This window comes from Heloderma suspectum, chromosome 7, assembly GCF_057233095.1.
Source record: "Heloderma suspectum isolate Gila_16-S chromosome 7, 16-S_ref, whole genome shotgun sequence".
Taxonomy (NCBI): Eukaryota; Metazoa; Chordata; class Lepidosauria; order Squamata; family Helodermatidae; genus Heloderma; species Heloderma suspectum.
Genome location: NC_139464.1, coordinates 42,955,139 through 42,981,821, shown reverse-complemented (window position 1 = coordinate 42,981,821; position 26,683 = coordinate 42,955,139). Strand labels below are relative to the sequence as shown.

The 26,683-nt window shown below is 45.3% G+C and overlaps 1 protein-coding gene across 3 annotated transcripts; it reads right to left on the bottom strand.

The window, feature by feature from the left end:
- Positions 1-1,549: 1,549 nt before the first annotated feature.
- On the bottom strand, positions 1,550-25,807 carry PICK1 (protein interacting with PRKCA 1). Of its 3 annotated transcripts, none has more exons than XM_084809787.1 (13): positions 25,634-25,696; positions 23,342-23,427; positions 22,430-22,541; positions 20,941-21,069; positions 20,756-20,822; positions 20,488-20,577; positions 18,228-18,281; positions 16,857-16,919; positions 14,861-14,994; positions 12,914-13,006; positions 10,595-10,645; positions 8,987-9,131; positions 1,550-7,384 (listed from the first exon to the last, which is right to left on the bottom strand). In XM_084809787.1, exons 2-13 carry the CDS (start codon positions 23,380-23,382, stop codon positions 7,146-7,148), a joined length of 1,218 nt encoding a protein of 405 aa, XP_084665913.1. In that variant the 5' UTR covers positions 23,383-23,427; positions 25,634-25,696; the 3' UTR covers positions 1,550-7,145. The 3 variants fall into 3 exon arrangements, with proteins under 3 accessions (XP_084665913.1, XP_084665914.1, XP_084665912.1); XM_084809788.1 differs by having other exon boundaries at positions 3,920-7,384; positions 25,695-25,807; XM_084809786.1 differs by lacking the exons at positions 23,342-23,427; positions 25,634-25,696 and having other exon boundaries at positions 5,558-7,384; positions 22,430-22,733.
- Positions 25,808-26,683: the final 876 nt, after the last annotated feature.

Below are 26,683 nucleotides of genomic sequence, written 5' to 3'. Positions count from 1 at the left end.
CCCATAGGTTTGTGGTCTTTTGCATGCTCTAGCTGTGGAGCTTCTGCTTGTCTCAGAGTCGCACCTTCGTTCATATCCTAAAAATGCAAATGGTTGACAATAAAGTCTCATGATCTGTGCAAACCAAAACCCGAATAGCAGGAGCAACATGGGCATGCCTGGTATTCAGTTATCTTTGACAACAGTTCCATGAAAATGGCCAAAAGCAACTGAGAGGGAGGGAAGAAAGAAGGAATGAGCAGCTGTGTAGGTGGCAACTTGGTAAGCGGCCATCAAGGTTGACTTAGAGGTGTGTTTCACGGTGGGTGGGTTTTCTGTGCTCCTGATATTTAGGGAGAACGTTTGTCCTTCTTTCCAAGTGGTGCAGTTGGAAGCGGTGCAGCTGGATGTGTGCAAACACATAATCTGCTGCCAACTGCTGATGAAATCAGTATCTGTATTTAAAACACATTTGTTACTTTGGGGTGATCTCACCATACAAGTAAGCTCTTGCAAGGAGTTTCTGCAGTCCCCAAGCAAGAGACACCTATGCTCTGAGGAATAATCCACTCCTGGCAATGTAGCAGGAAATGTATTTCTGTCCCCCTTTACATGAAGGCATCACCATTAGCAAACTGAAGAACAAAATAGCAGCCAAGAGGCTGAAATAAAAGAGTGCACTTGAGCAACAAGAAAATTACGTTAAGGGCCCCTCGGGTCTTTAAAGATGGATTTCTAGATGAAAACTACCTTCTTGGGCATGCCTAAATCACACTTAATCTGCTTTACTACCAGGTCTCCAGTAAATAAACTCTGCCTTCAGGTCCCCGAGTAACTTGACCTAAAATGCCCCAGAGCAACACCTTAAAGGAACTGTGTTACATCACAAGAAAGATCAGGCAATAAATGCGTTTGGCAGAAGTGGCAAGAGAACAGGCATTATTCCGTCATCCCTGGGCTCATATTTAACCAGTCACAAGTGGTAGCAACTTACATTATTATGTATGTGAAACTGAAATGTACTGTATGATATCTTAGGTGGCTGGAGCTTTATTTGCATGGTGCCTTGACGTTTGTTTGCTTTTTTCACCCTCAAAGAGCAGTTGTCATAACTGGCAAGGAAGTTCCTGTGTGATTGATTTAGCACCATACCTAGCAGGTCATTAAATCCAAACATAGATACAACTGAATGGTCAAGAGAGTGCTCCAAAAGGCAGCCCTTGAATCCAAGCAGGGCAATGGGCAAGTCCATTCAGCCACTGTCCTTACTCCTGCTCCAGTACTGTTGTACATAGCTAGACCTGTGGGACGTGCCTCTTGAAAAGGGCCAGATCCTTTATGCTGTGACAACTCTACACTGACAGCAGGTAGTCCACCTTGTGGGTGTAGAATTGCACTGGTCCTACAGGCATCCCTGCCAGCCTTACAGCTGGCACTGAAAGTCCTGCTATATGTGGACTGAAGGGGACAGAATGGGCTTCATGAACAAATCCAATTGCCTGTTCGCCTGGGAGACACCACCACAGCTACTTAAAGCCCTATTCATCATAGAGAAAATGAAATGCATTTTACTGGATAATGTATTTAATTTCAGACAGGTCACCTTCAAAGCATCTTACAGCAGAGAAAAGAAATTCAAATTCATGAGATGCTTAAAAACATACCTTTAACATGAGTTTCTCTCTAAGGCTAAGGTGAGGCTATTGGTACCTAGAGAGCCATGATTGGGGAATTAGTGCCTTCAACGCCAAATCCATAGGTTGAGTTTCCTTCAGTCTCTACTCTCTGTTGCCAAGAGAAGGCTGCAGATTTACTAAGCCAGCTATGATGCAGATGTGAGGCTGATGACAGAGCAACATGGGTGGGTGGGTGGTTTGTAGAGGTTAGAGCTAGACACATTGCACACAAAGGTCACTTTCATGCACTCCAGCAGCAAAGATCATTGCTGGTTATTGATTAGAAGACAGCAGAAACTTTGAAAAACCTACCATCAATGTAGAATCATAGAATAGTAGGGTTGGAAGGGGCCTATAAGACTATTGAGTCCAAGCCCCTGCTCAGTGCAGAAATCCAAGTCAAAGCATCCCTGACAGATGGCTGTGCAGCCTCATCTTGAATGCCTCCAGTGTGGGAGAGCCCACCACCTCCCTAGGGAATTGGTTCCATTATCATATTGCTCTAACAGTCAGGAAGTTTTTCCTGATGTTCAGCTGGAATCTGGCTGCCTGTAACTTGAGCCCATTATTCTGTGTCCTTTGGGATCCCATTCTCTGGGATGATCGAGAAGAGATGCTGGTCTTCCTCTCTGTAACAGCCTTTCAAGTACTTGAAGAGCGCTATCATATCTCCCCTCAGTCTTCTCTTCTCAAGGCTAAACATGCCCAGTTCTTTCAGTCTCTCTTCATAGGGCTTTGTTTCCAGTCCCCTGATCATCTTTGTTGCCCTCCTCTGAACCCTCTCCACTTTGTCTGCATTCTTCTTAAAAGTGTGGCACCCAGAACTGGACACAGTACTCCAGATGAGGCCTAACCAGTGCTCAGTAGAGGGGAACTAGTACTTCATGTGATTTGGAAGCTATACTTCTATTAATGCAGCCCAAAAGAGCATTTGATTTTTTTGCAGCCACATCCCACTGTTGGTTCATATTCAGCTTGTGATCGACAACAATTCCAAGATCCTTCTCGCTTGTAGTGTTGTTGAGCCAAGTATCCCCATCTTGTCACTGTGCATTTGATTTCATTTTCCTAGGTGCAGAACCTGGCATTCATCCCTATTAAATTTCATTCTGTTGTTTTCTACCCAGCGCTCCAGCCTATCAAGATGACTTTGAATTCTGGTTTTGTCTTTCAGGGTATTAGCTATCCTGCCCAATTTTGTGTCATCTGCAAATCTGATAAGCATTATCTGCACCTCCTCATCCAAGTCATTAATAAAAATGTTGAAGAGCACTGGGCCCAGGACTGAGCCCTGCAATACCCCGCTTGTTACCTCTCCCCAGTTTGAGAAGATCCCATTGATAAGCATTCATTGAGTCTGTAGCCAACTGTGGATCCACCTGATAGTTGTTTCATCTAGCCCACTTTGAGCTAGTTTGCTCATCAGGATATCATGGGGCACTTTGTTGAAAGCTTTGCTGAAGTCAAGGTATATTATGTTCATAGCATTCCCACAGTCCACAAGGGAGGTTACCTTATCCAAAAATGAGATCAGATTAGTCTGACAGGATTTGTTCTTGACAAATCCATGTTGGCTTCGAGTCATCACTGCATTGTTTTCAAGGTGCTTAAAAGATGGATTGCTTTAGCAGCTGCTCCAGAATTTTCCCAGGGATTGATGTCAGACTGACTGGTCTGTAGTTCCCAGGTTCCTCCTTTTTGCCCTTTTTGAAGATAGGGACAACATTAGCCCTCCTCCAATCATCTGGCAATTCATCCATCCTCCATGATTTCTCAAAGGTAATAGATAGTGGTTCTGAGAGTTCTTCTGCCAGTTCCTTTATGACTCTAGGATGCAGTTCATCTGGTCCCGGAGATTTGAACTCATTCAAAGTAATTAGGTGTTCCTTGACCATATGCCTATGGATCTCAAGCTGCAATCCTGCCCCTTCAGCCTGTACTTCACCTTTGCCAGGGGGCTCATAGACCCTCTTTTGGGAGAAGACTGAGCCAAAGTAGGAATTGAGCACTTCTGCCTTTTCCTTGTCATCTGTTATTATTTTGCCATCCTTATTTAATAGTTGAGCCACCATTTCTTTCCTCTCTTTTCCTATGCAAATATCTGAAGAAAGCCTTTTTGTTGCTTTTAGCATCCCTCGCTAACCTCAGCTCGTTCTCAGCTTTAGCCTTCCTGATGCCATCGCTGCAATTCTGTGCTACCTGCCTGTACTCTTCCTTTGTAGCTTGGCCTTCCTTCCACTTGCTGTGTCTTTTTTTTTTGTTTTCAGATCATCTCTAAGCTTTTTCTGAAGCCTCATTGCCTTCTTCTGTTGTCTTCTGCCTTTTTTTCTTGTTGGAATTGTTTGTAATTGTGCTTTTAGAATTTCCTTTCTTAACCCCCCCCCCCCATCTTGGACTCCTTTTCTCATTAGAGTTGCTTGCCATGGAACCTTACTTATCATTGTTCTGAGTTTATTAAAATTGGCTTTCCTAAAATCCAGGGTACACGTTTGGCTACACTTGGCTTTTGCTTCCTTTAGAACCAAGAACTCAAGTATAACATGGTCACTTTCTCCCAGAGGTCCCGTAACTGCTACTTTATCCACTAAGTCATCTCTGTTGGTTAGGATCAAGTCAAGGATAGCTGATCTTCTAGTTCCTTCCTCTGCTTTCTGTAGGAGGAAATTATCAGGAACACAAGTGAGGAATCTCTTGGAGGGACCATGTTCTGCAGAATGTAGGACACCACAGCCACAGTTCTTGGTCATTGGAACCTTCATCCAACCTCTGTCTGGTTTCTCAGCTTCTCTTTGTCCACATACTCCCAAGATTTTCTACTCAAATATACTTGAAAATGCTAAGATTCTCATAAAGCCACATGATACCAGATCTTGTGCAGAAAATGTATGGTCACATATCTGCACTGTCCCAGTCTTAGGTTACTTAAGAAGTGAGATATGGAGACTCTCTCTTAAGGGTCATAGACCATTCATTCCTGAAAGCACACAGTTCTTGTAAGGCCACCAGCATATAATACATTCAAAAGCTGTTTCTTACTTATATAGTGCTTATGAACTACTAAGCATGTTTGCTTTGAAAGAAAACTACTAAATGTGTTCATTAAGCCAGTGACAGGTGCTGCAGGATGACCATTATGCAGTTGCCTTTTCTAGAAAAGGACAAGCTGAACTTTAAAACAAGGGACAACCTTATCAGGAAGAGTGTATCTGAATTTATCCATGCCATGCTTTTGGCTTTCAAAATTGTTGCAATGGGCACTGCAACACCTTTCTTTTGGAGGCAAGTACCTAGACAGCATAGTAAGAAGCAGAGACATCACCTTGCCGACAAAGGTCCGTCTAATCAAAGCTATGGTTTTCCCAGTAGTAATGTATGGCTGTGAGAGCTGGACTATAAGGAAGGCTGAGCGCCGAAGAATTGATGCTTTCGAACTGTGGTGCTGGAGAAGACTCTTACGAGTCCCCTGGACTGCAAGGAGGTCAAATCAGTCCATCCTAAAGGAAATCAACCCTGACTGCTCATTGGAAGGACAGATAATGAAGCTGAAGCTCCAATATTTTGGCCACCTAATGCGAAGAGAAAACTCCCTGGAAAAGACCCTGATGCTGGGAAAGACTGAAGGCAAAAGGAGAAAGGGACGGCAGAGGATGAGATGGCTAGATAGCATCACGGATGCAATGAATATGAACTTGAGCACGCTCCGGGAGAGAGCGCAGGACAGGAAGGCCTGGCGTGCTATGGTCCATGGGGTCACGAAGAGTCGGACACGACTGAACGACTGAACAACAACAACAACAACAACAACTCTTTGATAAAAAAGCAACTAGATTAATCAACAGTGCCTGCCCTTCATACCTCTTCCTGTGACCTGAACAAAAGGATTAAAGAGAGACTAAATGGTTAAGAGTCAGGAGGAAAAAAAGACAGAAAGTCCACATTTTCCTTTATTGGTCCACACATAAAAGCCCATTGAAGAGCACCCTGGACCCACATGGCCTTTTCTTGGCCATTCACAGAGAAAGAGGCAACAGGAAACAAAAACCAAGGGGAAGCATATAGGACACATATTTAATGCTTCTGTCCTTGCTAGTTGGCACAATCTGTATGGAGTGAAGATGCCAATACGCCTTATTTCCAAAAGATCACTCTTGCTAATCAGTATAAAATGCCACCCTATTTTGTTAGAAATCTCAAAAAGGTATAGGACAGAGAATTCCTCAGAGGATAAGGGTGCAATCCTATGCATACTTAGACAGAAAAGTCCTACAACAGCTGGCTGGGGAATATGGAGAGTTGTAGGACTTCTTTCTGTCTAAACATAGCATTGTGCCATAAATGACTGCTCTCCCGCCAATGACCCCTCTTTTAGTGTTATGTGGGGGAACGAGGGGGTGGGGGCACTGCTTGGGGGCTCATAATAGGCTCTCTGTCCTCAGAAGCAGAATTTCAGAAGGAATAAAAGAAAATGTGTAGGTGCAATGAAAGTGCAGGGTACAAACTGAGAGCCGTAATGCTTAAAATGGTGGTTTGATTTTTAACCACAGCAAATCTACAGCCGTCTTCTACAGATATCTTTTCCCTCATCCCAATCCAACATTCCTAAATCAAGCACTTTGTTTAATACTGGATAAGGCTTGAGTTTTAGAAAAGATCACACAGCAAAGCACCTATGCAGGAGAGTGTACAAGGCAGGCTGTGTGAACCTTAAGGATTTGGTTAAGACCAGCCACGACTCACGGCACTGTGGTGACTGGGAACATAACCCAATGTAATCTAATCCGTGTTACATTCATTCCATATTGCCTATCCATATTGATTTGATTCTATGGAGGATAATGATAAAGCTTAGACTGTCCTTTAAAATTATCAATCTCTCCAAGGGTGATCTTTCTGGCTTCACCCCATTTATAGTTACCTTGGTTCTTTTCTTGTCTAATAAGGGCTATGGCTAGTGGTAGGGAAGGGATCCATTCTCAGTCTTAAATCCACCTACTAACAGACACGTAGTTGAAGATAAGAAGTGGAGGAGGAAGGAAGGAGCCAAAGACCCTCAGCCATTCTCCCTCTCCCACACCCTGGTGCTTTTGGACTTCGCTAACACACAAGGAGGCCGGGCTGATCACAATTACGTTAATAGTGTGTGTGCGCATGTGCTGCACGTTCAAACGTAGTCCCTCTGCACAGGAAGCCATGCTGGGGTCAGGACTGAAGGGTGTTCCAAGGTAGTCAATCTCCCACCTGCCACTTCTTGACATGGCCAATGAGATTTTGAGAAAAGGTCATTCTGAGAGACTGGGAAGGAGGACACTTTTTGGAAGAGGGACTTTGAAATTTTAGGCACAAGTCATACCAACTGCTCACAGCCGGAGCACAGTCCCGATTCCCTGGCTGGGCTTGTACAGACAAAAAAAGTCACTGCGGACAAGATGCCTAGAGAAATAGAATTTATCAGTCTCTGCAGGAATTTTCCACCTCATCAAGTTTGGGAGCTCAGGCATCATCAATGAGTTTCTCTCCATTCTCTTCCTCCTTCCGGTTGCATTCCCCACCTTCCTCCTCATCCTCTGCCCCATCCGTGAAGACGTCTTTCTGGCCGTAACTCAGTGTGGTACGGGCCAGATCCACTTCGATGGGGAAGACATCTGCATCCCGCAACACAGCATAGCAGTCATCATAGTACTTGGAAAGGGTGGAAACAAAGCGCTGGAGCTGGAACACAATGTCTTGCACTGTGAAGGAGGAAACATATTGGGAGAGCCATGAGCGGGGGGGCAGCAGGCAGCATCCCCCCTCACTGGACAAACTTGTGTGTAGGAAGTTGCTGCCCAAATTCACAGATTTTTTCAGCGTTACTGCAGTCCTTGGATTCAACAGCCTGGCTTACTATCTGAACCACTGCAGTTTCTAAAGCCACAAAGCAAGAGGCCAGAATGCCAAAGATGGAGGAATCAAAGCACAAGTCTTTGGAAATATGCTTGACTGAAATCAAGGGAATTGGTTTCTACATTAACGTATTTAGGGCTGCATTGTGAAGAATGCAGAATGAAAGAGTTCAGCCAGGCAGTCTCAGCAAGTGTTTTTAGACTAGAATAAGGTCAGCTGATCGACACCACAAGACACCCCAAGGTGCAGGAGTCTTGACAGAAGGAAGTTCCAAGACCAAACTATTTCTTTTAATTTTCACCTGGTCTTATTATGTCAGTTTAAGGTGGGCTGCAATATTCCAAAAGGGTGTTTCATGGTGCATCTCTTCCCCCCTTTTTCCAATATGAGCATACCCTTTTCCACACTCCTAAACCCTCCTTAATCTCCAATATACTTTTTTTAAGCTTAACACACACACACACACCAACACCCCCCCCCCCAATGTCCTACTCCTGATCTTTTAGCCTCACCCTTGGGGAGTTTGCCCAATACAAAAACACCTCTCTTATTCAATTTCTCCCATAGTTAGCCTAATTTTCATCATGTCCCAAATTCACCCCCCAGAATCCCTCTACTTTTCCAATCCCACTTATTGCAAAGGAAGCAAGTAAGTTTCATAAAGCAGTCTGTAAAATCACAGCAGCAATGATACTGTGGCCCAGAACTTGGTTGCCTTCCTGTGCATACTTTACAGCATGGGCTTCTTCACACTGAGCTTTTATCCTGCTTTTGAGATGGCTCACTCACGGAGGTTTGCGGGCTCTTTAGATGATACTGTTATCCTCCAGGATAATATCCTCTTGCACTAAATGACCTTTATTCCATTTTTAAATAGATTGGAGATAATGAGGTATCAAATTACCCTGCTTGTGCTCTGCTTGAATAAGGAAAAGCTGCAAGAAGAGGAGCGAAATCAATGAAACACATGGAAGACTCAGATAAGGGGGAGAAGGAGGGGGAAAAGGAAGCATGTGTAACGGGAGATCGTTGAGATCCTACATTTAAAACAGAAGCAGAAAGTCCCGTTTTAAATATGGGATTTTAGGCTGGTGCAGAGATGCTCTGGGGCTCAGCTGGTGGTTCATAAAACATCTAGGTCTTGGTTTGCCAACTACCCATCTCCATACTGCAGCAATGACACATATGGTTAAACAGCTGGAACCCGTATGTTCCGTAAACAGCTATTGTTTTTCAAAGGGAAGGAAGAAGTTCAGAGTCAGCCCCAGGCAGGAAGTACTAACATGCCTGATGAAAGGGATCTCTCTTTTTTGGCTCTAAGTGGCCTCGTTCTTTTCCTCCTACAAGTCCAACTGCATCTCTAGGCTGTTCAAGGACAGGCGAGTCTTTGTTATAGTGGAGTCTACAAACTAGGTGTTTGGAGCTAGAGAAAAGGCAGCCACACTCACCGTGTTTCTGGTCTAGCAGCTCTATCTTTTCTAGCACATCCTTCCTCATCTTGGCAAAGCGCGTACGGGCCTCCTGGCGGCAACGCAGGATTAAGCGGTATTCATAATTCCCAGTGCTGACTCGGTAGAGAGGTTCTCCAAGAGCCTGCCCAAAATACCACATTTCTGTAGCAACCAAATATCAATTGTGCAATGGTTTCATGTAGGGCTAAAAGCTTCCCTGATGTGTCCCAGCAAACTCCAGCTCCTCATATGATCAGGCTGCAACACTGGTTGGCTGAACGCCAAACATTAAAAGTAGTAAACTCTGAGGCAAGCTTTGCTGAGGCCTGAGCAGAACCCTAGAACCCTAAGGGCAGGGCATCCAATATTTCAATCAAAAGAGATGCATCACAAGGCCATTCACATGGTAAACGGGATCAAGAAACAAACAGCTGATCTCTAAAAACCAGGAGGGATGTCAACTCTTCCATCCCACCAAAGGGAATGATGTGTTTTTATTCCATAATTTTAGAAGCATACATGCAAAAGATTATTGATAAGGATATCCACTATAAGTCTGTATAGCATTCCCAGTAAATGTATGCACTTGGGACGTTGATCCCTGCAATTTTCTTTTCCTGTAATTTGCTCATTCTCTTGGCTATATCCTGCCTTGATGGATGAAGGTAAACAATGCCTGCTATGAACCTGGGGCTCAAAACTGCCAGTTCAGAAAACTTTCCCTTTCCCTATGAGTGACACTCCAGATGCTTACCAACCCTGAGTCTTTCTGGGCATGGCCAACTGATGTGGCTTTCTGCCCAGGTCTGAGACAGGACCATGTGCTGGAGGTTACAAGAGGAAACAGAGAACCACAGAAAATATCTGTGTATGAGACCATTAGGTTTATTATCTACCCAAGTGTCGATACAGTGTGCATCAAATATTTGTCAAGACGTCTCTTCAACTGTATTAAATAAAGCTTGAATGATCCATGTCTGTGGGATTCTACAATGAGTCAGGATCCTGGAAATCAGAACTATTGGCTGCCCTCTATGCTCTTCAGAAAAAGGACTGGCACATGTCACTGCAGGGCCTTCGAGACAATCTGTGACTGAAGCCCAAGGAGAGACTGACAACCCTATTTCATGGAGACAAGTGTGCAGCCATATGTGTATTACTCAGATTTGGCTTTAACTTATATATTACTTTACTGCTGCTTTATATAATGTTGTTAGTTGTCCTAAGTGCTCCCAGAAGCCCTGCCTGGCAAGGGTACACAATTTTAAAGAAATGTAAAGTGAAATTTATGAGTTCTTAGAATAAGCATTATTTGCCTCAAGCAAGTCCCAATGTTATCTCTTAGACCTGACTCCTCCGAGGCACCTTTAAGAGTCTGGGCAAACTAAGTCACAGGGAAGGCATTTTATAGGATGTCATAGTTGGCAACGATTTCCATGAGAGTGCAAGGTTCAAAAGAAGGACCTTAAGCACTTAGTGAGCACATGCATAGTACATCCACTTCTGTGTTTAAGTCTGTGGAAGCAGGTAAGCATGTCGGAGTGCCTGCGATGGAAGAGGGGACAAGGATAGAAGCAGCCTGCATGTTAGAGCCATTGTACTTACAATGCAGCTATATTCCTCATCATCCATCTCCTTCACTTTGAGACAGTAAGACTGAAATGGAATAAGAAATACACAAGGTTACATTTCCCAAAGGGGGAGCCATGTCAGTCTGCTGCAATAAAAACAACTGGCAGTCTTGTGGCATCTTAAAGACTAACAAATTGATTACGACATAAGGCCTTCTCCAACCTGTTGCCCTCAGGATGAGTTAGACTACAACTCCCATTCACCCCAGCCAGCATGGCCATTGACTAGCTATGCTGGTGGAGATGATGGGAGTTGTAGTCACAGGCACCAGGTTTTGTTTTTAACATTTGTTAACTGAAAACGTAACAACAACAAACAAAAAACAGCAGGGGGGCAGGGAGAACTACAAAAGGGGGGGGAAGAAAAAAGATCATAACACACATCCACACACAATAATCATTTGCACCACTCTTAATAGAAAAGAAAGAAAATAGGGAAAGTGGAGAAGGCGCTGCCCTCTTAATTGGAAGGCACATGCAAATGGGCTGGCAGAAGTGGACTTCCTCGCCCCTGCTACGCATGATAGCCTCTTCAGCATTCCCAAAATGACATACATAGCATCTGGGAACCCCTGAAAATTGGTGCAGAGACACCTTCCATAAGCAGAGCTCTGCTCATGGAAGTTGCCTCTGCCTGATTATGGGGAATCTTCCCTTCCCCTTGCTCCAAGCTCACCCCATTCAGCAGCCTCTCCTGACCTTCTGTGTAGCATTTTCAAAGGGCTGGAGGGTCTTCTATGGGGAGGAGTGGGTGGGGATGTCCACTTCTGCTAGCCTAGTTGCACGTGCCTAAAGCCATTAAAAAACATCTACATTCATTCAGAGACACCAGGGACCCTAAATAAACAAGGAAAAAATGAACGAACAGGTGGTTAAAAGAGTGTATGAAAAGGTAAGATAAATGTTGCTCCCCCAGTGGTCAGGCTTGGTGGCCGCAGGATAAATCACACACTAATATCAGAAGGATGTCATCGCTGGAGAAGAAAGTGCATGTTAAGGGTTTCACCCTTAAAGTAGCCCGAAAAGAATGTTAAATAAATATAAAACTGTGTAATAGTCCTATAAAAGCAACATTCTTTACAGCCAAGTGAATGAAAAGGAATTAAACTAAGATAAGGGTTTTTTTTTTTACCTGAATAAGAAGAAACATTTCCTATTCAAAGCCAGCCCTTAAGTCCCAAAATTTATGCTGAAAAGGAATGGCTGCCAGAAAGACCACAAGGAGAAGACCACCTTCCATGCTGAAGCAGCCCCTACAGCCACAGAGTGGCACTTGGGGTATGTTTGTACCCCACGAGATGGCATTAGTGACTTGCGCTGTCAGCTCCTAACATGCCCTGGGGCTACGGATGGGCGGATTCCCTACCTGCTGTTCCAGGCGGAATCCACCCGTGGGGGTGGCGGGGAGCGATCTGTTCCTCCCCTGGAATCCTGGCTGGCCAGCTCTGCTTCGCAGCGATTCTGCAGAGCCGCCGGCCAGCTCCGGAGCGCCAGCGATACGGCCACCACTGCCATATTGCTGGCTGAGGGGGACTGTCTCCGGACACAAATGGTGTCCAGTACTCCATTTGCGGCCGTAAAAGTCTTAGATTAAGGTATATGCAGCTGTAAATGGCTGCATTTAGCTTAAGCTAAGTCATTTACAGCTGCAAACGGCGCAGTGGGCGCCATTTGTGTCCCTGCTTTTTCACACGATAGGCTACGCAAATACGTGAGAAAACTAGCAGCCCTGAATGAAATGGCACCCTGCCTACTGCCTATAACGTACTGCGAATGCCACTGAAATCCTAGTGCAGAAGCAGACCCTTTTAAGAGCTGGTATCCTGTATGCCAGTATACCCAGTAGCTTTGCTTGCTGGATCTGACCTGGGAGCTGAAGACAATGGCAGTGAGCCTCTGGTAAGTGCCTCTGCCTAAAATTCATAGTCATTCTCAACATTTTCCTCATTTACCATTTTCAGAAGCTAGAGGTGGACGAACAGATCATTCTGTAGCTGATCCTTTTCCCTTGTTCACATCCCGTAGAGCTGTTTACAGCCACTGTCAGGATTTCAGACTAGATGGAGCAATGTTTTGAGCATTCTGAACACAGCTCTAAAATATGTTCAGCTGACATTAAACTAAAAGCAAAGATGCTTGATCTGTTTAAATCCAAACCAACCACAGGAGGAGAGAACACTTGAAATCATCATGCAGAGAACATGATTGGAAATAATTTCTAGGCTTCATGATTTGCTAAAGGAACAATCTTTTCTTCTTAGGATTAAGAACAAGAACAAAAGGAGCAGCTCACCAAATATTCAAACTTGACATCCAAATACTTCTTGATAGTTAGCCTTGTATCAGGAATGGCTTTGTTCAAGTAAGTGTTCAGGTCAGTCAACATCTGTAAGGAAACACTGACAGTGAAAAATGAAGATAAAGCAAAACAGAGTAGAAAAGGTTCTTCTGCATGCAGTGAGGTAAGTCATCTCAAGAAGTTTACTAGGGCATGACTTGTGGATACCAAGATTTCTGTTGGTTCTCACAACAGAGTTAAAACACTGGATGCACAATTGATCGACCATCTCACTCACTACATTTGTGGCACATCTGTGGGCCAAATGGATGGAGGCTCTACTCATCAGTCCTGCAGTTGCTCCAGTCTAAAGTAATATAAAACGACTCCTCTATTGCCATTTCCACATGCTCCCCTGTCACAGCTTTGAGGCATTCCAGGCCTTGGAACCCCATCCCAAGTCCGATGTCCTCTGTTTTTATGGACCCTAGCCTCAATCCCTTCTGACCTGGGAGAGGAGCAGGGCAAAAAGCAAACAGATAAGCTAGATGCAGAGCCCCACATGCTGATGAGCAAAGAGTTGAACCACAATTGAACCAACATCATCAAACGCACTCCATACTCTAGCCTGGTTTGCACATAACGCTAAGTGATGGTTTATTTAACCTCTGGTTTGTTGCCTACCCAGGATTTATCTGGCAAATTATCAAACAGAAAAAGGTTTGTTTTCTCAAGCCCTGGGTTGTTTGTTTCCCTCCTCCTTTGCCTGGCCCCTCTCTGCATCCCAAATGCCTTTGCAGTGCAGTAGTACTGGCATATAGAGTGGCTGGTGGGGTTTTTTCGTTTGTTCGTTTGTTCATTTGGTATTGGTTATCTTTGGTATGGTTAAGTGTTTTTTTAGCACAATAATATTGTATTTTCTCTTATTGTTTAGATGTATGCTTTTAAACTACACAAATAAAAAACTTTATCATTAGATGTTGTCATATATATATTTATTATCACCAGTAAGCCCAATCCAGTTGTTTCACTGCTATATTGCTTAGGGTTGTGGGACATTTCCTGTTTTGTTTGGTCTGCTCTTGCCTGCTATCTCTCTAGTCCAGTGAAACAACCCATGAACACCCCACAGTTCTGGGTTCACACATAACGGCACCCCATGGTTTAAGCAACCTAGACTTCACAACTCAACTGGGTTCTCTTTCTGGTTTGTTAGCATGGCTGCATTCACACATCACAACAACCAGAATTTGACAACCAATGGATTAAATAAACCAATGGATTAAATAAACCATGGGTTACTGTTATGTGTGAACCAGGTTTTTCACTCCTTTTATCAAGCATTATCTGCCCCTCTCCATTTTTGTCCTCTCTGGACAACTGCAAAAACTCTAGGCTTGCTGTACCTGCATGCAGGCTTGGCCTATTTTCATGTGGGGTGGCAACACAGAGAAAGTGATGGGGTGGCAACACAGAGAAAGTGATGGGGTGGCACAGACAGCGAGCACTTTGCAATCCTGTAAATTCTACCCACCTTTGGCTCTGCCCTGCCCACCACTGGATCTGGCTCTATCCACTGCCATCAGAGGCCCCAATTGACTTCTCCCATGGGTCAACAGCGCCTCATAGGAAAAAGGTTCCACAGCTCCGCTCTAGGGCACTGATGATATTACTTCAGTGCTGTAAAACATCTCAGACACTGTGGTGTATATCTCAACTTTTACCTATATGAAGTCTCCCATATCGTTGTGTTAGATATTCACATTATCATATTCAAATACTATTTTATATATCACATTTCCTAACTGAGCATTAGGAACTTCCTTTAGAATTTTGCTGTAAGGAGTTATTTTGAATTATCTTGGACACAATGAAGACAAGACAGCTTCTTCTAGAAAACAGATTCTTATTTCTACTTCCCCCTTCCCCCTATTCCTTTCCTCCTGCAGTGTGTTTCTTTACCGGTTTGATGGTTTTTAGAAGGCGGATTCCAAACTTCTCAATGCTGCGATGGGCATCTGCAAATTTCACAAATGCTTCACTGGCAGCTGGCTGAGGCTCCCGTACACCAATGACTGAGAAAACGTCACCAAATGCTGGGCGAAAACAGCAAAAAACATACAATTGGGGACTGTGGCCAAAATCACAGAGGCATTTTCAGGCATGTTAACTATCACTCGGGAATCTTCTCTCACTTCAGTTAATCATCATCACCATAGTAGAGGCGATGCTTTTATTACTTTAAATGTCACCACACCTCTGCCAGCAAGTGCAGAAGAACCCCCCCACCTGCCCGCCCTGCCGATTCTCCCCTGACACCAGATGCGAGTGCCAACCACAGGAATCCTCCCAGCCCAAGGGAGGGGAACCAGTTGGAGGGGGGATGCATTCCCCAATATGAAGCGCAAGCCGGAGCACTCCAGCTGCAGCCTCGGCTGGGCCAGCGTTGCCCTTGCCACACCCTACCCAGTGGAGAAGGCAGGGCACAGATGAAGCAGCCCCAGATAAAGTTGCAGCTGGATGCTCCTGCAGATTCCTCAGCCAGGGCTGCTTTACCTGTGCTGCGTCCTCCCCCACCGGGGTGGATGGGGCAGGCGCAAAGCGTGCTGCTGGTCTTCCCAAACCTTGGGTGGAGTTTGGGCAGGGGTTGAGGCCCATGGGGGGAGCCAAATACTCCACGGGTCAGAGGTTCCCCTCCTCTGTTCTAGACTACCCAGCCACTTCATTCACGATCCTCCTACCCCTGTTCTCTGGCGAAATTGACAAGGCTGACTGGCCTCTATTATTTAAAAAAGCTGAGGAGGTTTTTAAGAATTAAAGCATTATTGTGTGCACAAGTGCACTTTTGCACTTGCTTTCTTGGTGGAAAACAAAAACTCCCCCTCTTCTTCTCTGAGCAGCAACAAAGATAGCAGGGAAAATGGGTGGACTGGGTGACACTAAACCTGTTGGCTTCAGTGGAGAGCAGAGGAGGGAAATGGAGACAGAAATCTTTGCGGGTGAACCTGACAAGGCTTTCCTCCTCCACATATTTCCCTACAGGAAGGAGATGTTAACAGGTGAAAAAAAGTAATTCCCCCAAGCAAGTGCAATTCTATGGGAAGAGTGGTGAGTAGAGAACTAAAAATTTACTTCAGATAGTACACAAAGCATCTGTTCAAGGAATGCATATGACACAAATAACACGGGGCAGTTAAAATGCAATTGTTAACCTGTCTTTCTGAATGTCAGCTGAATTGATATACAGCTTTCCTACACAAGGCTGCTCATTGGCTGTTAATCCACTGTATGTACTTTCGGTTTCATCACAGAACTGAGATCCCAGCACTACACAAGGAGTGTTTCCTTTCCTGCTTTTCCGGTACATAATCTCTAGGTGGCACTGTGGTATAATGGAATAGTGCAATTACACAAGAGGAAATCGCACTCTCTCTCGCTTTCAAAAATAAATGCTGCATTTTTCCTGCTCTAAAAAAGCTCACCGAAACTGTTGGTTAGACAAAGAAGCAAAACTGGAGGGTCACAACATCATCTAAAAAACCCATAAGCAACTGTGAGTAGGGAATGACAAGCACACAATAAATGCCTCATGTAGAAAAGCCCTTAAAACTGGTTCTACCACATTGAAAACTGCTTTCCACACATGCAGGCCAACAGCAAGAGAAAGGCTCAAAAGCATTTTAAACGGTCCATGTGAATTCTGTCATATTGGAGTGAAGCAATCCCAAAAAATTCTTTTGGAAGCATATTCTCTAATACAATGGCAGAGACTTAATTAACTATGCTGATGGACAGATGCTACTTTACAAGTTAGCAATGTTACTTCTCATAGACCCCATGATAGCCTTGGAGGACATTCTGGCCTTTTCAAGTTCTAAGATAATGAGGACTTCCTGCCTACAGCAATGTGGCCCATGATGGTGTGATCTTAAGCTGAGGAGCCTTCTGGTCTGTTTACCTCTGTGAGTCTGAGACAGCTCAAAAAAAGCTCTGAGGAGACTCTTTGTGTGTTCTGTCATGCCTAGACAGAGGTAGAGAAAAAGCACAATAGTAATTCAGTTTAGGACTCATCAACAGGACTCATCTACATGGCAGCTCCTGTTGCTTTTATGTTCAGCACTTTAGTACCAAACCAGATGTTCGGGGCAAAAGCAAAATGTGGCTAAGGACAACCCCACAATGACACCGCATTTTGTATTATCTGGGAACTGTAGCACATGCTGATTCTCATTACTGAGACTGTCTGCGAGAAGAACTGTGTGCAAGAGCAGGACTGACACGGATGTCATTATTTGCTCCGCTTCTGGATTGGCTGTGGGCTGTGTGTGCTTCTAGGAATGATTGCTCTTTGCATCCCCAACGCAACTGAATTAGTGTTAGTGGGTAATACTACAGCATATTGGCCACAGAACAAGCGAATCTATTCATTTGTCCTAGGCCAAGAGACCGACACAGGGACACCTGGCCCCGTGTAGGTCTCTTACAAAGTTGTTTTCAGCCTCAGCGGGGGCCCCACTGAGACTGAGAACAACTTTTTAAGCTACCTTGAGGATTTACATCATAGAAAGGCATATTTAATAAATAAATATTGTCTCCATCTACCATGCATACATTAGGGAATATGTGGGCAATCCAAGCCCATGGGTCACATATGGCTCCCTGGCAGATCTCACTGTGGTCTATAGGCCCCCTCCCTGCTACCCAGCTGATCTGTGCTCCTCCCTCCCTGCCCACCACGGACTAACTATTTCACACTTAGAACAATTGGAGCGCACTGACTGGCACATTCCTCAACTGTTTACAGTGCCAATCAGTGGGAGAGCAGTGGGAGGAATGTTATGGGATCACCGAGATCCCATTACATGCCTCCTCTCCTCTCTGCTGTCCAGCTGATTGGTGCACTGATTTGTATTCCTCAATTGTTCCTAGTGCTAGTCAGCTGGACAGCAAGAAAGAGGAGGGATGGGATCTCAAATATGCACCAGGAGGGAAGGTTTAAACTCCCCCATCCCCAAGCATTGAAATGGGGTGAATGTGTGTGTGAGAGAGATACGGGGGCAGGGGGATCCAGGCCACGCCTGCCTCTAGCTCTGGCCTCACCCACTGTTGGAATAAAGTCCTGCTGCCCACCATTGCATATGGCTCTCAGGGGCAATAAGGCTGCCCAACCTTGCATTAGGGATATCACCTGCACTGAAGCCCTGCATCTCCCAGCTTTGGAAATGAGATACACTCAGGTGATACATCCAATCCTTCAAGAAATCATCATCGATATGAGCCCTGAGAGCCCTTTCTGGATTGCAGAGCAGAAAAAAAAGAGTGGGTTTACCTTTGTATAGCTCTGCAGTCCTCTCCAGCTCTTCCAGTCTCTTCACCAGCCCATCTACAAAAAGATGAGTGGCAGAGGATTATGTCCAGGAGTACAAGGGACCTATGCCATAATGGCCGAAATTCCCTAGTTATGGTTTTCACGTCAAAGCTCTCATACATCCCATAAATACACATTACAGCTAAGGATCCCTGAAAATTTGGGAAGAAGGAATCTAAAAGCAAATATGAAGGTGCAGGTGTCTGTGCTGTGTAGAGAATGGCAACTTCCTTCATAATGGCTAGAAAGAGGAATGAAGGACACAGTGGTAGCCTCCAGAGAGAGAACCACAAATAATTTGAATGGAAATAAGGCAAATGAGAAAAGATAAAATCCTTACACAGACCTTGGTACAGATGATTGCCCCCTTGGGCTAAGGGAGAGAGCCCTGGGATCACATGCCTTTTCACCCATTTTAAAGGAAGAAAATTTGGCTTCTCCAAATTATCAAATTTTGGTCAACCTTTTCTGCTTCAGGCCTATGTAAGGCCATCCTCGGCTTTGTAACTTGGCTGTACTCGCAAGAAGCGGCATGTGCATCAACTGGCACCTCCACCTGTGTGCTATACATGTAGCTGCTGTGACTGCCATAAAGGTCTGACTCCAAAAAGAACGAGGGAGCCACTGTCTTGAGTAAATCTGCCCTTTGAGAGCAACGTACAACCCCATTCTCTCAGCTTGGATATTCTTAAAAAGGTGTTTTTAGCTTTATTAAATTCAAAATCACTTCACTCAAAGAAATTCCACCATGTCTTGGAACGTTTTCATTACAGCACACACTGCAATGTTGTTTTACCGCTTATGGTGCCATGACTAAATTAAACAACCACTAAAATTTTGTATTAATGTTTTTTACAGTGTTGCCAATGCTGTGCCAGAAGGTCACCATCCTTCCAACACCGTTCCAGGTAGACATCATTCTTTAGTTAGGGAGCCTCAGAGCTACTTATGTTCCTGTGAGACTCTTAGGATTTCCTATGAAATGACAAGCAAATCAGAACCACTGCATGCAATTAATATTAGGATGAAAACTGGCCTACAAATAGGGATGTCAGAGAACCCCGCCACGGATCTCGGTGAGGCTGAATGCCAGTGCATTCGGCCCCCCGAAATCTGTGGCGGAACGGCCTGCCGCTCCCCCGCCCCCCCGCGGATCCCCCCCGGGACAAGACTTACCTGGGGCGGATGTTCCAGGCGGTGGCGGCTTCAGCAGCTGCTGGTCTTCCGACTGGCTGCTGCTGCCATTTGCAGTCTGGGGGGGGGGGGGTTGTATTTTTTACAGAGACGTGATAGGCTACATAAAGATTTACGTAGCCTATCACAGCTGGAATAAAAAAAACTGCTTACACAAATGGCGGCGGCTATGGTCGCCGCCATTTGCGTTCCTTATTTTTGGCCATCTTAGTCTACGTAAATATTTACGTAGACTATTATGGCAAAAATAAAGGGGAACGCAAATAGCGTAGCAGGCGCTATTTGCGTTCCCCTTTATTTTCGTCATAATAGTCTACATAAATATTTATGTAGACTAAGATGGCCAAAAATAAGGAACGCAAATGGCAGCGGCCGTAGCTGCCGCCATTTGCGTACACGGTTTTTTTGGTTTTTTTTTACCCAGAGCCCTCCACGGCCGGAAATCCGGCTGCGGATGGCTCTGGCCTGGGCCTGGCCAGCTGCTTCGCAGAGCACAGCTGGCCATTCGAGGATTCCGGGGGGAGGAACGGATCGCCTCCCCCCACGTCGAGGATTCCCGGGGGAGGGACAGAACACCTCCCCCCCACCATAAACATAATCCGCGGAAAGGTATGTGACTTTCGTACATCCCTACCTACAAAGGTCATCACTCAAACCTGGTCAACACGGTGTTGTCTCTCAATCATAGAATTAAATAGGGAGGATTTTCTACACATCAGGGACCCACAGATTAACGTAAGTACCCCAGATCACAGTTTGTTAGAAGCAGAAAGCCGGAGCAAATAAGGTGCATCACACCACAGGGTCGGAAATGCAGTTTCGTGCAGTTTTTTCACCATTCCTGGTCCACCGCTCATTACTTAGCACCTACACTACAGTAGCTCCCAATCCCACAATTTATGAGTCTACGCTGAAGGCCATTTCAGGAGAATGCTCCCTTTATACCATGTGTAGGAATGCTGACGCAGTGCTCAGCATTGCTTGGCACAAAGACCAAAGGCAAAGCTATGTCTCGCACGCTACCTACCGTTGCAGAGGATGGCTCGGCTCAGCCCCAGGGCATCTGCTGTCCCTGAGCTCATGTTCTCCACCAGACGGTGCTTCACCTTCTTCAGCACTGAATTCCAGGACAGAGAGAGAGACATAAACACAATCCATGAGCAGGATCATTTCTTGGCACACGTAGCACAACACTTATGCTTTATCAGCTCTGCAGGAGCCTAGCTAGGCTGAGAAAACGCCTCAGGGAAGCCAGCCCTGCTTTAATCACATCAGGGACACTGAGAGTGACGTACCAATATCCAAGGTCTTTCCCTGCTTTGGATCAGCCTGGAGTTTGTTGTAGTGAATCGTCACTTCTCCCTAGAACAGCAAAATCCAGAGCCGTTGTTCTGCAGTCAAGAGGAAGGGATAACTACTCCCACCAAAGAGCAGCAACTGATGCTACTCTGCATTCCAGCAACCCCCTCCTACCTCTCACCTTCACCACCTGAATCATTTTGGCCACTTCTACTTTGGTTTTCCCTTTGACTGACTTCCCATTCACACCTGTGATTTCATCACCAGCTGCCAAAGTTCCATCTAGAGCCGCCGGAGTGTTATCGAATACCTGAGGGGGAAGACATGGGGAAGGTGAAAGTGGGGGGAAAAGCCATAGGAGGGAGTGAGAAAGCAGAAAACACCATTGTTTGTTTTCACGCCACTTTGCTCATGTTATCAACAGGATGGCTTTTAATTCTCAGAGGTGCCAGCTATACCACTTCCATAAACATTTAACTTATTTTTGTTGTTGCACACCTGTACAAAGGTATCACACTGTGCTCAATCTTTAACATTTTTTTCAGTGACGGGAATATTTATTTACTTTATTTTAGTTAAAAGAATTATACATCACTTTTTAGAGCAAGCCATCCCAAGGTGGTGTACAACAAAGCTTAAATCCATAAAACATAATTAAAAATTAACATTGATAAAATCAAAATTAACAGTTAAAACCAGACAGAACCATGTACACAATGGTCCCAATAGAGTCCTAAATCAATAGGCCAAGGTAATCACTCTCCCAGGAGGAATACCTCTAAAACTACATTTTTCTGTGCTGAAAAACAGCTGTCAGAGACTAATAATAAATGCACTTAGGACACCATTTGTCCACATATCTGTCAGACCATCCAAATTAAACAGCCACATTTCACATCTAACATGGCTGTTTTCCACATTTCATTTGTGTAGGTCCCCAAATTCCAATTCATTAGATCAGCCTTCCCCAGCCTGGTGCCCTCCAGATGTTTTAGACTTCAACTCCCATCAGCCCCAGCCAGCATGGCCAATGGTCAGAGATGCTGGAAGCTGTAGTCCAATTCAATAAGCTTACTCTTACCCTTCTGTACCAGTCCATGAAATATCTGTCTTTTTAGAAAAAAAGTAATTTAACTAAGACCAGGTCAGAACACTACTAGATGTGTGCAGTTAGCTTGTCTGACCTGCCACTCAAGCTGCCCTGTGACAGACAGGAGCATGCATGCAGACAGTCAATGTATTGGATCCAGAGTTCCCATCAGCAAACTTCTGATCACTGGATGAAAGGGCAGGGAGGTCCTTTTAATCTGTTCTTTCTTCCCCGAATAGCCCCCTGAAAAACTGCTCTGGAGGGTTGGGGAACTCTTTGGAACAGTGTAAGAGGTGATGCAGGGATGGGGTGTGTGTAGGGGGAATAGGCAAAAATTGCCTCTTCCCACCACACTTCCTCCAGTGGGAGCCTCTGCTGGTTATCAGTCCCTTCCACAAACCAAATGAGCCCTTCCATTTACAGAAAGGACACTCTGGATCCAACCTACTCCATTGTTTTTGCATTTCTGTGCAAGGCCGTTACTAGAAGAGTTTCACTGAAGCCAAGATCTGACCCTACATGCAATTCTTACCTCCCTTCTCTTCCAATGATAAAATCCTCCTTTCCCTCAAACACCAACCTGAACAATATAGAGGCAGGGGCAGTACTGAGCTCCACCTCCTATGCTGATCCCAATCAGATTTTGAGAGTCCTTCTTCAAGGTCACTGTCCCAGGAACAGTAGGAATCCCCCTAAAGCAAAACAGGGGTATGCATGAAAACTGCCACCACCAACCAACTGTCACTACTTTTTCCATCAAAAAGATATAGATCTTAGAAACAAATATCGTGTAAGGGCACAATCCTATGCATGTTTGCTGTGTGGGGAATGCTGGGAGTTGTATGACTTTTTTCTGTATTAGCATGCATAAGATTGTGGCCTGAGATGTTTATTCCTGTGATACCAAGCATTATACTGCCAACCCAGTACAACAGAGTGAGATACATTTGATTTGTACATTTGTTGATATAATTTGTATAAGTTGTATAATTTGGCAATTATAATTTCTATACTACTACCTTATCACACACAATCCAACGGTGGTATTAAATATATTTGATCACTGAAAATGGCCTCCTTCAGTAATACATTAAGGGTGCAATCCGATGCGTGTTTAGACAGAGGAAAGTCCTACAACTCCCAGAATTCCCCAGCCACCACGCTGGCTGGGGAATGCTGAGAGTTGTAGGACCTTCTTCTGTCTAAACACACATAGGATTGCGCCCTAACAGAGCAATCCTATTGTTGTGGGGTACAGAGCAACCATCATTTCCATAGCCCTGCTGACTGCCCCCAGGGGGCAGTTTTGGGGTCAATTTTGTGGGCTATGGCAAGGGGAATGAGGGGACTTTGGATCCTATGGATCCAGAATGCCCCATTTCGCCCCCAAAGTCAATAGACCACCACCAGCAGGACATCTACACCAGCAGAGCTTTCAATAGCAACATACATACAATTTGCAGAAATAACTGGAAATAAGTAAAGCACTTACAGCTTGTCCTCCTCAATGTCATAGTCCAAGTCTGCAAACATTGTTCCAAATTATTAATGCCTTCTCGTGGGAGATTCTGACTGCCCCTAGAAAGGAGAGAAATCCATCACCACAACTGATAAATGCATCTCATAAATGGGGAATATTATTCTCCACTTTTCCTGTGGCCACCAGAATCATAAGCTCTGGCTTCTGTAAAAGAAGCTGCTTCACCTCCTTCATCATACAGCAAATACAAATCTTGTATTGCTGTACAAGATGGTGAGAAAGATTTTCTGTCTTCCTGAACAAATCAACCTTGTCATTGTTCAACAATCTATTGATACTTAGAATAAATCAGTAAACATCTGGCAAAGTAATATCAGATGTGACTTGCTACCCCTACAACCTATGTGCCCAAGAAGGGCTCTGGAGCACATAAATCTCACAGCAAGTACGTACCATGCCATGCCACCACACAAACTGCATTTCTCAGTCCCAGCATTCAAATAATATCAGAACTGACACTGACTGGCTGGTATTCCCACATCGTGCATGGAATGGATGCAATATGTTAACAGCACAGAACTGGTTTTCAGTAATGTTATGATGGAATGGCAGAAACAAGTAAATAAACATTGGCAATAAGCAGAATGAGAGGTGTGTAGCCAGGTTCCCATGTTACATTTTTATATATGGAGGTCCAGTTTCATGTACTAGCACGCATGTATATTGTAACCCAGGCATGGACATGTCAGTATACATTTTGGCCGAGTACACATACCTAATATGTGTACTTGGATGCTGTTTTCACTAGAGATGTTTAATTTTTTTTTTAAAAAAAATCTAGCATTGTTTGTATGTCTGAATCAATGAATGGTCTAGAACACACATTTGATAAACATTACTTTCTTCCACAGTTTATGCTACGTTTATTTATTACATTTCTGCATCACCCAATAGCCAAAGCTGTCTGGGTGGTTCACAACAATTAATCAAAAGCAGTCATATGAAACACACCAGAGGCTCAAGAGAGCCACCTTATTCCAAATCAGACCACTGGGCTATCCAGCCCTGTACTCTGACTAGCAGTAGCTCCCAGAGTCTCAAGCAGAGCGATTTCCCAGTCCTGCGATCAGAGACCCTTTAACTGGAGAAGCCAAAAACTGAGCCTGGTACTCTCTACATAGAGTAAGTACTTGGCCACTGAGCTATGGCCACCACTCTCAGTATCACTTGTACAAATGTCCTAACAAATAAATTGGGAGGGCACTATATCTACCTCTCTCTATATACATTACACATATGGCTGCAAACATTTCCTATGTTGCTAAATATTCATGTCCTCAAATATGAGCATAAGTCTGGATGCACAAAAATGTAATGAGGGAATCTGCCACATGGATTAAAGACTCATTTCAGCTATTTGTCTTGGACAACATGCTATCTCTCAGCTTTGGGTTTCCTGTCTATAACAGGGGAGTCACAAGTGACCTGTTTCAAAGGATTGTGCTATTGAGTGGCTTGTGTGACAAAAGTGCTATATAAATTCAAAGACACCAACAGAGGGGGAGGGGGGGCAGGGGGAAGGTGACTAGATAAGGACAGGGTTGCCAACTCTTTAAAAAAAAAACACAGTCTTTGCTCCTTTGCCTTTAACATCAGGTTGATATGTAAACATTAGCAGGTGATCATGCTTCTCTCCATGCTGTGATTTCTGCACATCAAGGTGCTACTAAAGCCAGCATGATGTAGTAGACAGAGTGTCAGACAACCAGGGCAGGGGATCAAATGCCCACTGAACTCCATTCAGTAGTTGACCCTGCACCAGTCACTCCCTCTCAGCCTGACCTACCTCTCAGGATTGCTATGAAGACAAGATGGAGAAGGGGACATACGCACCATTCACGCTACCTTGAACTCCTTGGAGGAAAGGGGGAAATAGTAATAATAATAATGGCAATGATCAAGATAGCTGTATGTGTCTGCTTTTCCCAGTATACATTTCCCAGTAACCAAAGAAACCATACAGTGGGTCACCTGTCACAGGTGTGGCCCTGGGGCTAGGATCTCTAACTGGGTCTCTGAGGCAGAGTGATGGAAAAACTGCCCCGCCAATATGCCAGCACCCCAATATCTCCTCTGCTTGTGATCGGCAAGATGGGGGGATCTATGCATGAAGCGGGGGAGAGGCAATTGCGAGGCTCTCCCGCTCAAAGCTCCCCACTGACTACCCCTCCCCCCGAGGAAGGGGGGCAGCTCCCCTCTCTCCCCACCCCCCATGAGCGGGGAGCCGGCTGGCTTCTCCCTCACCGGCAGCGCCTGGCTCGAGCTCCGCATCGGCCTCCACCTGCCGCGTTCTTCTCTGCTCTACCTGTCAAGCCAGGGCCGCCCGCCGGGTTCTCCACGTCAGTGCCAGCCCTGGCCGGAAGCCTCCGCCCACCCTGCTTGCATAGCCCCGCCTCCTTCGAGGACCGAGTCGCCTCTGGCTGGCGAGGAGGAGGGTAAAGAACTAAGAAGGAGCCAACCCTCGTCATTTATCGCGATACTACACTCGGGCGGCGGGTTGCCGAGGTAACGGAGATGGAACGGGTTGACGTCACAGGTAAGGGGCGGGGCAGCGAGGGAAGGTGAGAGGGGGCGGGGCCTAGCCCCTCCCCTCTCCGTTGGGCAGGTGGGCGGGCGAGGGCGGATGAGAGAGAAGGGCGGTGCTGAGAGAAGGGGCGGAGGGGAAACGCAGCTTTCCCCAAACTGATGCTGTCCAGATGTATTGAGACTACAGCTCCCACCATCCCCAGCCAACAAACCCTTCGGCCTGTTGGCTGGGGACGATGGGAGTTGTAGTTCATCGCCACTGAAAGGCGCCGGCTTGGGGAAGGCTGGTGTAAAGTGTTGCGCAAAAACAGCACAGATTCTTTGTGGCACCTCAAAGGCCAACAAATTTTCCGTGGCGTAAGCCGCGTGGCAACACCCTCCGGAGGTGTGGGGACTACAAGTCCTCTCATCCCCACCCAGCAGGCCAATTAGTGGGCAGTTTAAGAGTCGGCTTCATCAGATGCAAGTGGCAGGTATATTATACACGTGGGTGTACAGCATCCTTCCCCAACCTGATGCCCTTCAGATAACAACTCCTATCATCTCCAGCCAGCGTGGCCACCAGGTTGAAGAAGGCTGGTGGAGACAGAGAGAAAAAAACAGTGTGATAGAAGTGAAATGAAATGTAGTAGGCGATGAGTATGTTAAAGCTTAAATGTATGCAAACTAATTACAATGACCATCCACAAAGCTGTGTTGATAATACAAATATCCTGGCATTGGTAAGCTAGTTTACACCTGTAGTGGGACAAAAGCCCATTTAGGCCT